A 15,643-nucleotide genomic window follows, 5' to 3' on the forward strand; every position below is an offset into this window, starting at 1 on the left:
ACTTCCAACGTCAGAGGGGCTATTTTTAGAAGGGAAAATGGACCGTGAGGTGGCAGAGCTTCACCAGCGGGTCGACTCCACAGGATGTGTTTGTGCATGTGAGTGCATGCATGTTGTGTATGTGTGTATGCATGGGATTGTGTGTATGCATGTGAGTATATGTGTGCGCATATATATGAATGAAAGTGTGTGGACTCTAGAGAGTGACTCAACAAGAAGATGGGGTTTTTAGCAACAGGTAGTTGAGTCATACAATAGGCTTCTTTGCTCTAGAGTAAGTTCCCTGTCCCTTGAGGCCTCTTAGCTGAACCTGAGTGATCTCTCTTTAGAAATGTTGCAGACAGGACTTCTAGGTTGGTGGGTCCATTTAGTTCTGATGACATCGAAGCTCCATTCTAGTGTTAAGTCTGTGAATCTGGGACCCTCTTGCATGAGGGTCTCTGCATCTTCTCTTAGTGACCTCTTGCCAGGAGCACTTTTTACAGGTGCCTCTTCCTGAGAGAAGACTCTTGAGTGTTCACTTCCTGCCTTATGTACATTGACCCCCAGCTTGGAGAATCCTGAAAGTTCAGCTTGAGGAATCAGAGAGTGCTGAGGAAGCCCAGGGGCCCCAACTGGGGAACAAGAAGCTGTCGGGGCTGAGAAATGGACAATTTCCTTGCATCTCTTAAGTAACCCTTTGGGCATTCCTCTTAATATTTTCCCAATATAATTATCTGAAGCCTTGTCTCTCTGAGGTATTGAGGGGTTTAAATAGCTTAATTGCCATGGAAACAAATGGTAACACCCTCCTTTTCTGGAAGCCCGGGAAAATTCATGGCTTCCTCCCCATTGCTTCCTAAGTACTGATTTGTTACCATGTTGCATGATAAGCAGAAATTTGAAGTGATTTATACCCCATCCCCCAACAGGATGCATTTTACTTTACTTGTAGCTTCACATAATAAGTTTAAGCCCTACTTCCCAAATCATTCAGTGATGACTTTGTGTAGAGCTATAAATAAGAAATAGCTGTTATCATCATATTCATTGTGAAATCTTGGAAAATAAAGCACCAGCCCTGGCCACATCTCTCATAGTCTTCTTTAAGTAATACTACCCTTGGAACTTTTTAGTAATGGTTCACCTAATCAGTTAATAGTTTTTCATTGATATTAACCATGATAGTTACTTTCAGGTGTCAATCTGACTAGGCTCTGCTAGGTCAGATCTAGCACAATGCTGCTGTGAATGCATGTGTGGATGAGGTTAACATCTACAATCATCTGACTTTAGTGAAGGGGGTTGCCCTCCATGAGGAAGGTGGGCCTCATCCATTCAGTTGAGGGCTTTTAGGAGCAAACATGGAGGTTTCCTGGGGAAGACAACCTTCTGCCTCAAGCCTGCAGATCAGCTCTACCTGAGCCTCCAGCCTGCTGGTCTGCTCAACAGTCTACAGACGTTCCAGCCCCCACAACCACATGAGCCAATTCCTTTGGTTCTATTTCTTTGAGGAACTCTGTATGACAGAGATTTAGGTACCAAAAATGCACTAGAGGAGAAGAATCCTAAATATGAGTTTTCTGAGTTAGTTCTGTGTTTTTTGGAACTGGGTCTTTAAGCTGACAGATTTAAAGGCCCTATGACTCTATTTTCAGTGGTAAAGAGGACGGTACAATGTGCCAACAGGGACACAAAAATATCGCCATCGGACACTCTTAATCAAATACACTTAACGGGCAAGGTTCTGGGTGATCTTCTGTATGATACTTTGAACACTTTTGTCAAACCTATGAGAATAATGAGATTGGCCAGTTGCTCTTAACTGTGCTGGACAAATGATGAGTTTGGGATTTCAAATTTTCAGCTCAAAGAACAGGTAAATAACCTTAAAGTTTCTATGTCTGCCCTGAAAGAAACGCTTAACTTCTGTAGCCCCAGAGCTGAGACTTCTTACCACTAAATCCAGAGGTTCATCTTGTGAGTTACCATGCAGACTGAATGCCTATGCTCACAGTAGGTCCATCGTTGCAGTGAGGACATTGAATGGAAAGGAATGGGATCCTGGAAATCTGGGAACATATGACTCAATTCTGATGAGACTTGGGACACTGAACCCCTAAATTTTGCCAAGTCTTCTTTGCCAGTAGAAGCTGACTGTCCAGTCCTGCCTGACCAGGTGAACCTTCCTTTGATGGAAGAGCTCCTATTGCCTCCTCTAAGATACTTGCCTTGTAAGATATTGTTGATCCTCAGGACCTACCTCTACCTCCTCTCTTTGCTTCTAGACATAGAACTAGACTTAATCCTGAGAGGACCTCAAAGGGTGAAGTACAAAGTGTGACCCATGAGGAAGTGTGCCATGCTCTGATGGAACTACATGACTTTTTCAAACTTTCCAGAAAGAAATCTGGGGAGTATGAGTGGGAACGAATATTGAGAGTGTGAGATAATGGTGAAAGAAACTGAGTTAGAGTTGCATTTATTCATGTGGGCCAATGAACAGAGATTTTTGATTTAATGCTGTGGCTCACGGGATTAGAAAGGGATCCAACTGGATGGTTGGTTGGCTGGCTGAAATATGGACCAAGAGATGTCAAGTAGTAACTTAGGTTGAAATGTTACCTGCCTTGATATATTCTAGAGAAATATACCCCAAAACTTTGGGAGATTGGAGTGTTGAGTGTATGTGTCATGGAAGACCTGCTCACTCGTCCCAGAATGACACACCTCTCATGCCCACTGTGAGAAACATACTTGCTGTGAGAAGAGGTTCAGAATCCTTAAAGCTCTCTGTGGTCACACTTCCACACTGACCGAACCTTGCAGTAAGAAGCGTGGTGCAGAATTAGGAAGCCTGAATGCAGTGAGAGGATGTGGATCCTGAGCCGACAAGAACCAAATGGAGGCACTTAATTGTTCAAGCCACTTAATTGTTCTGCCGTGAGGACGGCAGAGTTCAGGTGGCTGTCAGACACTGTAGCACTCAGTAATGGATCAGGGCATCCCAGCAGAGGAGCAGCTGGGCATTCTAATAAATCCTGACTTGATTTGTAAGAGGAAGAGTTCTAGGTTTAGTGAACAGAAGTCTAACTAGCATCATGACTTCCCTATCAATTCCCAGACTGAGGGTCTACAGACCCAGAACCCCTTCAATGAAGGGTAAGCTGGGTCCTCTTGAGCAAGGACCCCACTACATTGTCAATAATTTATACTGTGACTCTTTTTCCCAACTCTCCCTCAAAGGACCTTTTTACCATGCTAACTGTGCATTGGGGAAAAGGACATATCAGACCTGTCAAGAGCTCCTGGATGCTGCCCCTGAACTGACACTGACTCCAGGAGACTCCAAATATCACCATGTCCGCGAGTGAGAGTGGGGCTTATGGAGGTCAGGTGACGAACGGAGTTTTAGTTCAAGTCTGTCTCTCAGGAGTACCAGTGGTAGCCCACTGGTACTCCAACCCATCCTGTGGTTATTTCCCCAGCTCTGGAACGCACAATAAGAATACACATACTTGGCAGCTGGCAGAATCCATCTTCTTGTTCATTCCCTGACCTGTGGCGTGAGGACTTCTGTGGTGGCAAAGGCCAAGTGGAAGTCACTAGAACTGCCTCTACCCAGTAAAATAGTAAACCTAAAGCAATACCACATTCCTGGAGATACTGCAGAGATTAATGCTATCATCAAGGACTGCAAGGATGCAGGGATGGTGATTCCCACCACATCCCCATTCAACTCTCCTATTTGGCTCATGCTGAAGATAGCTGGAGTTTGCAGAATGATGGCGGATTACTGTAAGTTTAACCAGGTATTAACTTTAATTGCAGGTGTTGTACCAGACGTGCTTTCCTTGCTTGAGCAAATTAACACATAGTCTGGTACCTGGTATGTAGCTATTGACCATGCAAATTCTTATTTCTCCATACCTGTTCATAAAGACCAGCAGAACATTTGCTTTCAGCAGGCAAGGCTGGTACTAGACCTTCACTGTCCTACTTCTGGGGTATAGCAGCTCTCCAGTCCTATGTCATAATTTAGTCCACAGGGACCTTGATCTACTTTCCCTTCTATAAGACACCACACAGATCAATTACATGGGTGACACTATGCTAATTGGAACGATCAAGCACTAGGCTTATTGGATACTAGACTTATTGACAAAACATTCGCACATCAGAGGATGAAAAATAAATCCAACAGAAATTCAGTGGCTTTCTACCTCAGTCAAGTGTCTAGGGGTTCAGTGGTGCAGGGCATGTTGATAAATCCCTTCTATGGTCAAGGATAAGTTGTTGCATCTGGCCCTTCCCACAATGAAAAAGGAGGAACAATACCTAGTATGCTTCTTTGGATTTGTAGGCAATTTATTCCCCATTTGGGTGTGCTTCCACCCCATTGACTGAGTAAGCCGACAGAGCTGCTAGTTCTGAGTAGGGCCCAGAACAAGAGAGGGCTCTGCAACAGGTCCAAGCTACTGTGCAAGGAGGTGTCAAGGAGATCTGGAAAAGTGGTGAATGGAGAGACCTCAATGAATGGGCAAAACTCTGAGATAAAATTGTGTCCTCCATGAATTCTCACTCAAGGCTGCACTTAGCAGAGGATGGTTTAGTGACACATTCTGTGGGTACCAGGTATCCTCTTTCCCCGGTCAGTCCTGCCAAGTGGCTATTGTACAAGGTGGAGGTCACATATGGCTTTAGTATGGTAGACTTCCACTCACCAATGATGACTTGGTTATAGGAGCACAGAGACCAACACTGAGCCCCCAGTATGGCACCATTCTCTGGGGTGAGCAGCCAGCTATTTGGTGGCAGGTTAAGGACACTGCCCTGCTTCCATCATGAAATGGGCAGCATTTTGTTCCCACTGAAAGAGACACTTATTCTGAATATAGATTTGCCTTCCCTGCATGTAATGCTTCTGCCAAAACTATCTGTGGACTTAGAGAATGCCTTATCCATCATTGAGGTATTCCGCACAGCATTGCTTCTGATTAAGGATCTCTCTTCACAGCGAAAGAAGTATAGCAACGGGCCCACTGATCTTACAGTGTTCCTTACAATCCTAAAGCAGCTGGCTTGACAGAATGGTCTTTGGGAGATCCTGTTACAGTATCAGCTGGGTGGCAACACATTGCAGGGTTAGGGGCAAGGTTCTCAGGAGGATGTACATGCTCTGAATCAGCACTCAGTTTATGGTGCAGTTTCTCCCATAGCCGAGATTCACATGTCCAGGAACCAAGGTGTGGGTATGGGAATAGCATCATGTGCTATTACCCAGAGACCCACTAGCAAAATTTTTTATCTCAGTTCCCATGACTTTATGCTCTATTGGCCTAGAGATCTTAGTTTCAAAGGTAGGAATTCTTTCACCAGGAGACACAATAAGAATTCTATTGAACTGGAAGTTAAGACAGCCACCCAACAAATTTGGATTCCTCATGACTGAATAAACTGGCAAAGAAAGGGTAGTTACATTGCTGGCTGGAGTGACTGATCCTGATTCTAACTATTTCAGTCAGAAGTTGGGTTTAGTTTAGGGGAAATTGGGCTGTACTCCACAATGGAGGTGAGGAAGAGCTTGGAACATGGTATGTTCCTCAAGGCATCTCTAACTACTACCATGTCCTGTGATGAAGGTCAATGGAAAGCTGTAACAAGCCAAGTCAGTCAGTATTGCTAGTAGCCCAGACCCTTCAGGGATGAATATTTGGGTTACCCTACCAGGTAAGGAACCACAGCTTGCTGAGGTGCCTGCTGAAGTCAAAGAGAGTAAGGAGTGGGTAATGGAAGAAGTAGTTAAGAATACCAGCTATGACTAGGTACAGAAACAAGGTTATAATTGATTTTGTTACGATTATGTTTGTATGCGTATGTGTATAATCTTTTTCTTCCTCTCTTATCCCCTTATGATGTTATATAAGTTGTACTGACTTCCTATCATAGTAATTAAATATTTTTTTAAAATATTTTATTTATTTGACAGAGAGAAATCACAACTAGGCAGAGAGGCAGGCAGAGAGAGAGGAGGAAGCAGGATCCCTGCGGAGCCAAGAGCCCGATGCGGGGCTCGATCCCAGGACCCTGGGATCATGACCTGAGCCGAAGGCAGAGGCTTTAACTCACTGAGCCACTCAGGCGCCCCAGTACTTAAATATTTTTAACTTTACATCACAGTATTCAAGTTATGGGATATCAAGGAGAAGAGTGAACATCGCCTAAGGACTTTAACCCTCTTCTGGAGAAAGGGTTAGTGCATTTTCAGTTGTATACAGCACAGTTGTATTGTATTAGGCAGAAGCATGACCTCGCTGTTGTCTTTATTTGGAGACTAATATGCTTTACAGAAAAGGCTATGAGGGCCAAGTTGACAAAGGGTAGATTTTAACAGTTAGTTCTATGTGTCAACTTGATTGGCTATGGTGCCCACTGTTTAGTGAAGTACTAGTCTAAATGTTGTTGTGAAAATACGTAGTAGACATGATTAACTTCTACACTCAGTTGATTCTATTTATTTATTTATTTATTTATTAGTTGATTTTAAATAAAGGAGATTACTTAGAGTATCTTCCTGGATATGTAGGTGGTCCTCATGTAATCAGTTGAAGGCCTTAAGAGCAATCAGGTTTTGTGGGGAAGAAAAATTTCTGCTTCAAGACTACAGCATCAACTCTTGCCTGAATTTTCAGCCTGCCGGCCTTCCTCACAGATGGTCTTGCCAGCCTCCACATTCATCATGGGAGCCAATTCCTAAAATAAATATTTATATCTATATGTTGTATTGGTCCTCTTCCTCTGGAGAGTTCTGACTTATACAACCAATAACTGATTGTTCAATGGAAGAAGATATTATTCCTATTTTAATATCAAGCAAACTGAAGTCCAAGTGATTTGTCTAAGGCTATACAAAGTGAAGCAGAGAACCAAGAATCAGAAGGAAGTTGATGTAAGCCAGTAAACTAGTCATTACTGCTGGTTTGTACAAAGAGATTAGAAAGCAATAACATTTTCATTAAATTGACCCATTAGTTCTACTTGAGAAGAACGGAAAGAGTGTGAATCCACCAAAAAGACTAATGGACTTCATTCTCCTGCTATATGCAAATGTATCTTGTAATTTACCAAGATATGGCCTTGAAATTACTAAGTGCATAAGATATTAGGTAAACAAAAATCAAGTCTACCCCATGAGTGACTTCACCCCAGAGGGAAAAGATGGTATAAAGTTATCTGATCTCAAGGAGCTGGTATAATGTATAATGCCCTCACCTCTGCCACCACTGCCTAGGTAGTGATCACCAACAAAACAAAATAAAACCACAGCAAACAAAATGATGACAGCAGCACTCTGTCCTTTCTCGCCATTGCCTTCAGTTAAGTGGCAAAATGGAAGAGCACTCACAAGTTCTCTAGATCATTACAGATGCCCCATCAAGCTGACACTGTCTGCCTTCTGGGAAGGACAGCTTTTGGGTCCACTCTGCAAGTGTTACCTTCTGGTGTGGTTTATGGTGTGCATGTATATGTTTTTCTTTTTAACTGATTTCATCAGCTGAGTTTTTCCCTGGGTAGGGAAGACTAGAAAAAAGTTCCTTGTCTTTAAGAACAGGGTGAAGCAACATCATGAGAAAGAAGGCAGTAAACGAAAGAATTTTGCTGAACAGAATCCTTGCTGTGGGAATCAAGTGTGCTCCATGACTCCTGGATACTCACATGCCGGCAGTCCACATCACCAACCTTGCTACTACAGTCCGGGAGGGCTAGGTCATATGCCACTAGAGTGTAAAAATCCCCTAGCAATCTTGATGTGTTACAGTGGGCTCTGCCCTCTGGGGAGAATCACAGAACCCCCATGTGTCATTACCAGTAACCATAAATTCTTCTCCATTGCTAGTTTATTACTATTTTATAAATGAATTTTGGTCTAATGTTTTGCAGTTGAAATGTGACTTCTGACTAAAATTGTTTTCTTGCACTCTCATCCATTGTTTAGGCTGAGTGTCGGGTAGAGAACTGACACCTTAAAAAACTGTTTTATAGCTACGTTTCTCAGTGGACATAGGAAAAAGAAATCAGAAAGTGGAACCGCCGGTGGGAGAGGAGATGAATAAATCCCGCTAAGAGATTATACCGATCAGTTCAGGTTCATTTTTGAGTAGCCCACATCTCTCCATTTGGCCATGTTAAGTAGGCTTTTTTCTAAAACTGCAAAGTCAAATGCCCTTTTAATCTTTTATTAGAAGCCTCCGGGATCTAAGTTTTATATCTGTATCCATCTCCTAATTCATACGGGATCTGGCCTTCCCTTGCCTATCAAATGCTTAATAATGATTTCTAGTATTTTTGTTCCAAATACTAGGCTGAGCATTTGTGAGATTAACTGATTTACTCCTCCCCAAAACTCAGGGTGACAGGTGCCATCATCCTCATTTACAGGTTAGGAAACAGAGGCATGGGAAGGTGAGGGACTTGCTCAACGCCACAGAGTGGGTGGACAAATAGAAGGTCCCTGATTTACACCAGGCAGCCGCGCCCCAGACACGGCCTCTATGCTCATTAAGCAGTCTGCGCCTTCTTTCATCTGGATCCTACCCTGAATGCTCTGTGGCAGGAGCCCCTGGGCTCCCAATAGGAGCAGCTGGCCAACAGGGGCAGAGGAGAGGAAGCGGCACCTGCCTGAGCACCAAGGGGTCTGGCTCTGTTCCCAGTAATGTCTAGCTGCATGGGCTCGAGCAGGCCACCTGGCTACCTGGACTTCGTGTGCACATCTGTGCCCTGGGAGGGTCCTCAGCACCCTCCCAAGCAGTCTGCCGGAAGTGCATTGGCTAGAACCTCACCTCAGAATGAAAGCTGGGGGTTTCTATGGGAGACCTGGGGGAGTGGCTTGGCCCTGTGGTGCCTTCCCAGGAGAGAGTCAACCCCTGCAGGTCTCCAGCTGCCTCTGAGCTCTCCACAGATGGGTGGGGCCACTATCCTATCCTGCCGTGCTCTGACGGGCACGAGGAAGAGGCTTTGTCATTGTCATCAGGGACGTGACACTGCAGCAGCACGCTCCCTTCCAAAAAGAAGTTGCCTACAAAGCTTCAGAATGGCTTTTTGACAGCTGGGATTCGTTCGTGCTTTCAGGATGGGTTCAATTTCAGCCTAAAAATTACTCATAAGCTAAATGCCAGCTTTCCTCATCCCACAGGAGGCAGCCCAACCGCAGGGAGGAGAGGAGTCCTGAAGTGGCCCACAGCAGTCAGAAAGGGACCCACTGCCCAGCCAGAGTGCCAACACCAGTGCCAAGGGGGATGGGAGTTGCCCAGCATGGGCGTTCCTGGGAGGAAGGGGGCCTCCACAGCCCACAGCTGACCAACTGAACGCCAGACTCCTAAGCAACTCATTTATGGGGCACACGGGGTTCCCAAAGCCCACGAAGACATGCCACATGGGGCTGTGGGCCCACACATGCTTCACAAGCCACCCTCTTCTGCTGTGGCCCCACCAGAAGCACCGCACTGCTCGAAGGCTGTCTGCAGGTTTGGGCCTGACCTGCAAGTGAGTTGGGGGCAACTCTCCCTGCAAGAGCTCAGTGTGAGGACCAGGCCTAGAGCAGAATTCAGATCTGATGAGGTCAGCCCCAGCCCAGCCCCAGCCCTGATTAATGTCGTCCAACGCAGCAGGACATCTCCCCTGCACTGGTTTGGTTGGTGGCTAGTGCGTGACAGCAGGAGGGTGTCTGCCTGTCTTGAAATTGGGAACATGATGGCAGCAACTGAGATGTTGCTTACAGAACCTGCAGTAGCCCCCCTTCCAGTTCACATCTTAGAAACAGTGCAAGTCAAGGCTTGCTTACTGCCGTGAGCCCAACTGCAGAGAAAATGATTCATAAACCAGTGATTCTTCAGTTTAGAAAAAAACCTGCCTGGTTGTTCTAAAAAGCTTCACCCTCAAGATTTCTTTCTGTTGAACCTGCCTGGGTTTCCACTGAAAATATAGCTGCAACCCTATATAATGTATGCCTTGCTGTACTCTTAAATGGGTGGGACGTAGATAATACAGATCAAGTTCAAAGTTCACCTGCAAACACCCATAGGTCCTGTCCCCGCTACAGGCAGGCCCAGCTGCTGCTGTTATCTGTCGTTCTGTCAGGTCTGCTCTTCCTCTCAGACCAGCTCCCAAAGCCTTCATTATAAAGGTCGTGGGAGCCACGTGGCTTTGATCACACGGCTCACTGCCACGTGGGCTCTGGCGGCAGGTGGGGACTTTTCTGTTTCTGAGGTCTTGTGAACACTCTGCACCAGATGATGGCCTGTTTACCAGCCTGCATCCTGGTACTAGACTCAGTGTCCCTCCAGGCCGGAGCAGAATCTTTTCTCACTATAGACTCCCAGGGCCCAACATTCTACCTGGGCCACATACATGTTCCTTGTAATAAACAGGAGAGAGAGGGGTGACTTGAGTGACTTCCAGCAGATGGCTGGGGGATGCTTCTTGGCTTCAGGAGGGCCATGATCTTCTACCTCCTTCCTCAGCATGTCACTGCTGCTCGTCACTGACCGTGGCCCCTGTCCAGGGGCACAGTGCTCTTTTTAGGATGACTCTCCCATGGAGTTCACCCTGAGGGATAACTGACCCATATCATCTGGTGCGGAGTGTTCACAAGACCTCAGAAACAGAAAAGTCATGGATGGACAGGTGGTATTTGATGGTTGTTTCAAGCACAGAAATGGATTTAAGCATAAAGGGGTTAACTTAAATACTCCAGATCATCTGAAAATTCTTCCAAGATTTTCTTTCCACTCTGCAATCTGTGGGCACCAAAGATGACTCCAAAAATTGTATCCAGTCCCTTCTTCAGAAACATTAGACCCAAGTCCTTGGTGGGAAGACCTCCAATGAGACCCACCAGCTGCACCTTCTGAAAACTGTAACCTTCATGATTTCCATATTGTGGGGCCTTTCTCATGCTTTGGGGTCTTCTCTGTGCCCTGAGGTCCTCCCCATGCCTGGGATGCCTCTCCTGTCTCCAACCTGGGAGACCAGGAAGGGATCCATCCAGCTTGGGGTACCCTGAAGCTATACAACACACTTCCTTCCTATGTCTTCTTGGGGAGGGGGTCTCTTCCATGTGGGGCCACCCCCAGCAGATCTGTCCCTAAGCAGAACAGATCCCCAGCCAGCTCAAATGGTTCTGGATGCTGGAAGAGTCCCTAGCGCTGTCCAGGGCTCTAAGTGAATCCCTGGATCAGAAGTCCCCCATCTCAGACCTGTCCTCTGTGCACCCCTGTCCTGTCCAGGCTTCCTCACTGCGGGCTTCAGGGCTAAGGCACAAGGGCACAGCTCTGGAGTGGGCCCTGCTAGCAGGAGTGGGCAGCTCTCTAGGAGGCTGGCAGCCGGGCCACAGGGCAGCCCCTGCAGGCAGTCATAGGACCACAAAGATGGGCAGGAAGAGCCACTGGGACAGGGGCTGGAGGCTGCACACTCAGGCTGAAGCCCTGGGCCCAGACAGGAGCTCTGGCTCAGGATTCAGTCTACAGAATGAGTGCCCATCCTGTCAGCCTTTGAGTCTCTCTGGAGGCCTCAACCCAAAAGTGGGCCAAGTAGGGCCAATGAACAAGGCCTGCCTTGGAGCAGGGCTGAGAAGCCTAATACCCAAGTGTAGGACCAGCAGAGCGCCAGCCTCCCAGGGGTCTCCACAGCAATCAATGCCCATGAGCCACATTTGGGTCTTCTTTATACCCCACATGCTGGGATGCCTGGAAAGAAATCTCCCATGCTCCTAGGAGAGAATGATGCCTGCCACTATCTCAGGGGCCAGGAGCCCCATCAGTCACCGTCGTCTCTCTTGTGCCCATGCTTGGAAGGGCCTGGATCAAATTTCAGATGAGCCTGGCCCTGTGAAAACTCACAGGCACTTTGGTTTGGGTCTCCATGGACAGCATGGCTGGGAGCTCCGCCTTTTTCAGAGGAAAATCCACAACAGAAACAACCTGGACAATACTGCAAATTACTTAAAAAAATTCCTTCCACTGGAATTAGACATGGGCACATCTGTGATGGGTTTACCCAGAAATAGATCTGAAGGCAACTGCTGTGTTTTCAAAGTGGGTGAAATCTGTTCGGCTGTGTTCCTGGTGGGGGCGGGGGGGAGGGCAAGGGGCACAGCGCAAGGGCACCAAGCTTCCCCAGCCAGGGGCACTCAGCTGGCTTGGGCTACACCGCAGGAACAGCTACTGTCTTGGCACTTCTGCTAGAGATGGCAACTGAATGGTTTGCACTTTATTCTGAAGTAGGAGAAATTCAACTGGGAATACAAGAGGAAAAACCATTAACAGGTGGTTTTTTTCAGGCCAGTGCTTTTTTTTTGTTTATGCTTTGTATGAGAGGCGAGAAGTGAAAACCACACATCACATTCGGAAGGACGATACACAGAATTTCTCCCCCGGGGTCTGACGTGGACGGTTGCTGTCGTACCTACGAAGATGTGCTTGCTTCATCCTGCCAAGTCCATTTCACCTCCTCCTTGAGAGCACAGCATGGACAGCCCCCTGGCTGCGGCCATCAGTGCCCAGCCCCACGCACGGCCGCTACAGGCAGGGGCTGGCCCGTGCATTTCTGCTGCCTGCGCAAAGGGCACACATCTGCTGCTTTCCTTCTGTGAGCAGGCATTCCTTCCACGATGTCTTTCAACAAGAGGGACCCTCTGGGTGTCCCCTGGACTCAACTCATCCTTGCTGATGTAGAACTGGTAGCAGAGAGTGAACCCTGAGTGAGAACAAAATGCCTGCTAGGTGTCTAACAGGCTGGGGATGTTGAGAGCAGGCCCAGCGCTGGTTTTCCTTAGCAACATGCTTAAGAGGACAAGATAGTGAGCAATATCGCTTTCCTACAAGACTGACTCTAATGTCATGAGCCCTAGCCCTATCTGTTTTGCAAACTAGAGAGAGGGAATTTTTTGGTAAAGAACCAGAAATGTTTACAGAACTATTATTGCCTTTCCCTTTCCAAGTCCATTGCTTTTTTAAGGTCTGGAGGAGCTAGTCTTCCAGGAAGCATTTCCAAGTGTGAGGGGGGCTTGTACCCCCACTCTGCCCCCCAATGAGGCCCATCTACATCTCCCAACCAGGCTGCAAGGTGGAAGGGAGCAGGCCAAGACCAAAGGATTTGCAAACAGACATGGACACAAACGGCAGAGCAATGATTTCACTTCGTGCCTGGGACCCTTGCTGGTCTCGGGGGGCTTGATCTCTGCTGGGTGAGAGCACAGGAGCAGTGGCTGTGACCAAGGTTTCTTCCACACCCTTGAGCATGGGAATAACATTCCTCCAGACCAGAGGAGACAGGCAGTGATGAGGCCTGAGCACCACTGATCTGAGGGCCCTGGGGAATCTGGTGTGCATAGTTCCGAGAAGCCTCTGTGCTCCCTCCAAGCCTAGGAAGTGAGCTAGTAGGCGTGCCTTCAGGGTCCACTGGACATGTGGCCTGGAAAGTCAACGCTGGATTTGGTACTGTTCCTCAAGGGACAGGAGCGGCTATCCTTGCCTTGAATATACTATTCTGTGTTGCAGGGTTCACCCCAACTCTGGCTAGCACACACTCATCAGAAGACTGGTTTTAAGGGCGTGTGCGTGGCTCAGTTGTTAAGCGTTTGCCTTCAACTCAGGTTATTATCCCAGGGTCCTGGGATCGAGCCCCGCATCAGGCTACCTGCTCAGTGAGGAGTCTGCTTCTCCCTTTCCCTCTGCTGCTCCCCCTGCTTGTGCTCTCTCTCTGTCAAATAAATAAATAAAATCTTAAAAAAAAAAAAAAAAGAGAGAGAGACTGGTTTTATATAGAAAGGTTCTAAAAGATCCACAGCCTGTGGTAAAGCCAAGAGGGAATGAGGATATATTGTTCATACAGTAAGACAATGAAGAGAGTAGCTCCCAGATAGACATGTGGGTCCACAGTGTCCAGGACAACAGTGGGCAGTGCAGTCACCTGTGAGCATTGCAGATGTCTCCCTGGGTTTTAAAGACTGAATGTAAAAAATGGTAAAACACCTCATCAACATTTTCCTTAAACAGATTACATGTTGAAATGATAATATTTTTAGATATTGGGTTTAATAGATTATACCATTAAAACAAATTTTTTTTTAAATTTTATTTTTAGAATTCTTTTAACTTATTAAAATGTGGCTACTAGAAGATTTTAAATTAGATAGGTAGCTTGAATTATAGTTTTACTGGGCAGCACTGATTTAGAAATCTGATTCTAATCCTGACTAATCCAGTGTCTAGCTGGGTAGTAACAGAGGCAAGCCCATTGGACTTTTGTGAATAAGCCCAATTTCCTTCACAAAAGAATAGCTGAAAGTGCTATCTACATTAACTGTCATTCCAGCATCCCCCTCTTGTTTCTCCTCAGAAAACAGGCCTGTCCCACGTGGTTGAACAGGTTGTACACTGCACGAGGATGACACATTGAAGGGAAGGGAAGCTGTTCACTTTGTATATAAGTAGATTTGTATACTTATTATTATAATATCCTGGTACCTGGCAAAAAGTATCTTGTTCTAACAAAATGAGCATATTACAGTGACTTCCCAACAGACAGAATTAAAGCATTCTAAGGAAATGACACTTTTTCTCTGATTTGCATAAAAGTTCTATCTGGGCTCAGGTTAGCCCTACTTGAACCTGAGGCCTACCTGAATTCCACTCCGAAAATAGCTGCTTTGCTGGTTTGGCTCCATCTCTGTCATAGGCCTGAGGCATCTGAGGGCAGGAACTTGGGGCCCTAATTCACGCCTTAATTTTATAAAATGTCATTGGTGTCTGGTACCAAAGAGTTAAAATAATGCTGGGCCACAGCCAGGGCTCACTCAGAAAGGCCACTTACCTTTTCATTTTTCTTCTCATCTGGTTTGCATCCGGTGTTGGTGGGGCTGGACGACGACAAGCCACTGACAGGGCCCCCTCCGGCCTCCCCGTTGAGGTTGGCAGCACTGACGTTGGGAGGTGTGACGGCAGACGCTGCAGATGTAAGCGGAATGGCTGGTCGGGGGCACTGGGTCCCAATGACCGTCTGCACGGGGGGCTGGTGCACGTGCTGTGGGGACACCACGGAGTGGGGCCTGAGGCTGGCGGCGGGCAGGCGGGATGGGGAGTTCTGGGTGCGCAGGGGTGACACGGTGGCAGTTGGTCGGTCCTGGGCCTGGGCTGAGGAGTGGGCAGCTGGAGCGTGGGGTTGGAGAGAGAGTAGGGTTGCAAGGTTAGTTTTGAAACTGCAATGTAGTCGCCACTGACGCTTTCCTCAGCCTTCTCCCAGGGCTCACAGCCTCTCTTTATGGTCACTCCACACCCAGCCACGCTCCACAGGAGAGAGACTGAGGCCAGGTGACCAGGGAAACACATCCCATCTCCCAAGCCCTGCCATGGCACAAAACAGCTCACTCTCAGGAGGACCGAAAACACCTTTTCCAAGGTTGCCACGAGCATGGGCATATTCCTAGGTTCCCATGAAGCCTTCTAACTGGTTTCCTCTGCTGTGATGAACTAATACACTCACAAGTTCTCTTATAATGGCTTTGTGAAAAATGTTCATAAAAGTAAAGCCCGTGACAGAATCCTGAAGAAGCCCCAAGATGCCCAGGGGTTATTGATCCCACTCCCTCTAAGGTGATCCCTGCTGA

At 47.0% G+C, this 15,643-nt stretch overlaps 1 protein-coding gene across 1 annotated transcript in view; it reads right to left on the bottom strand.

The window, feature by feature from the left end:
- Positions 1-15,643, bottom strand: part of SH3RF3 (SH3 domain containing ring finger 3) — a 398,130-nt gene that overhangs the window by 36,871 nt on the left and 345,616 nt on the right. The window contains exon 8 of the mRNA XM_045981399.1: positions 14,851-15,185. Coding sequence (XP_045837355.1) covers positions 14,851-15,185 — 335 coding nt within the window. The remainder of the gene's footprint in view (positions 1-14,850; positions 15,186-15,643) is intronic.

Source organism: Meles meles, chromosome 16 (genome assembly GCF_922984935.1).
Source record: "Meles meles chromosome 16, mMelMel3.1 paternal haplotype, whole genome shotgun sequence".
Lineage (NCBI taxonomy): Eukaryota > Metazoa > Chordata > Mammalia > Carnivora > Mustelidae > Meles > Meles meles.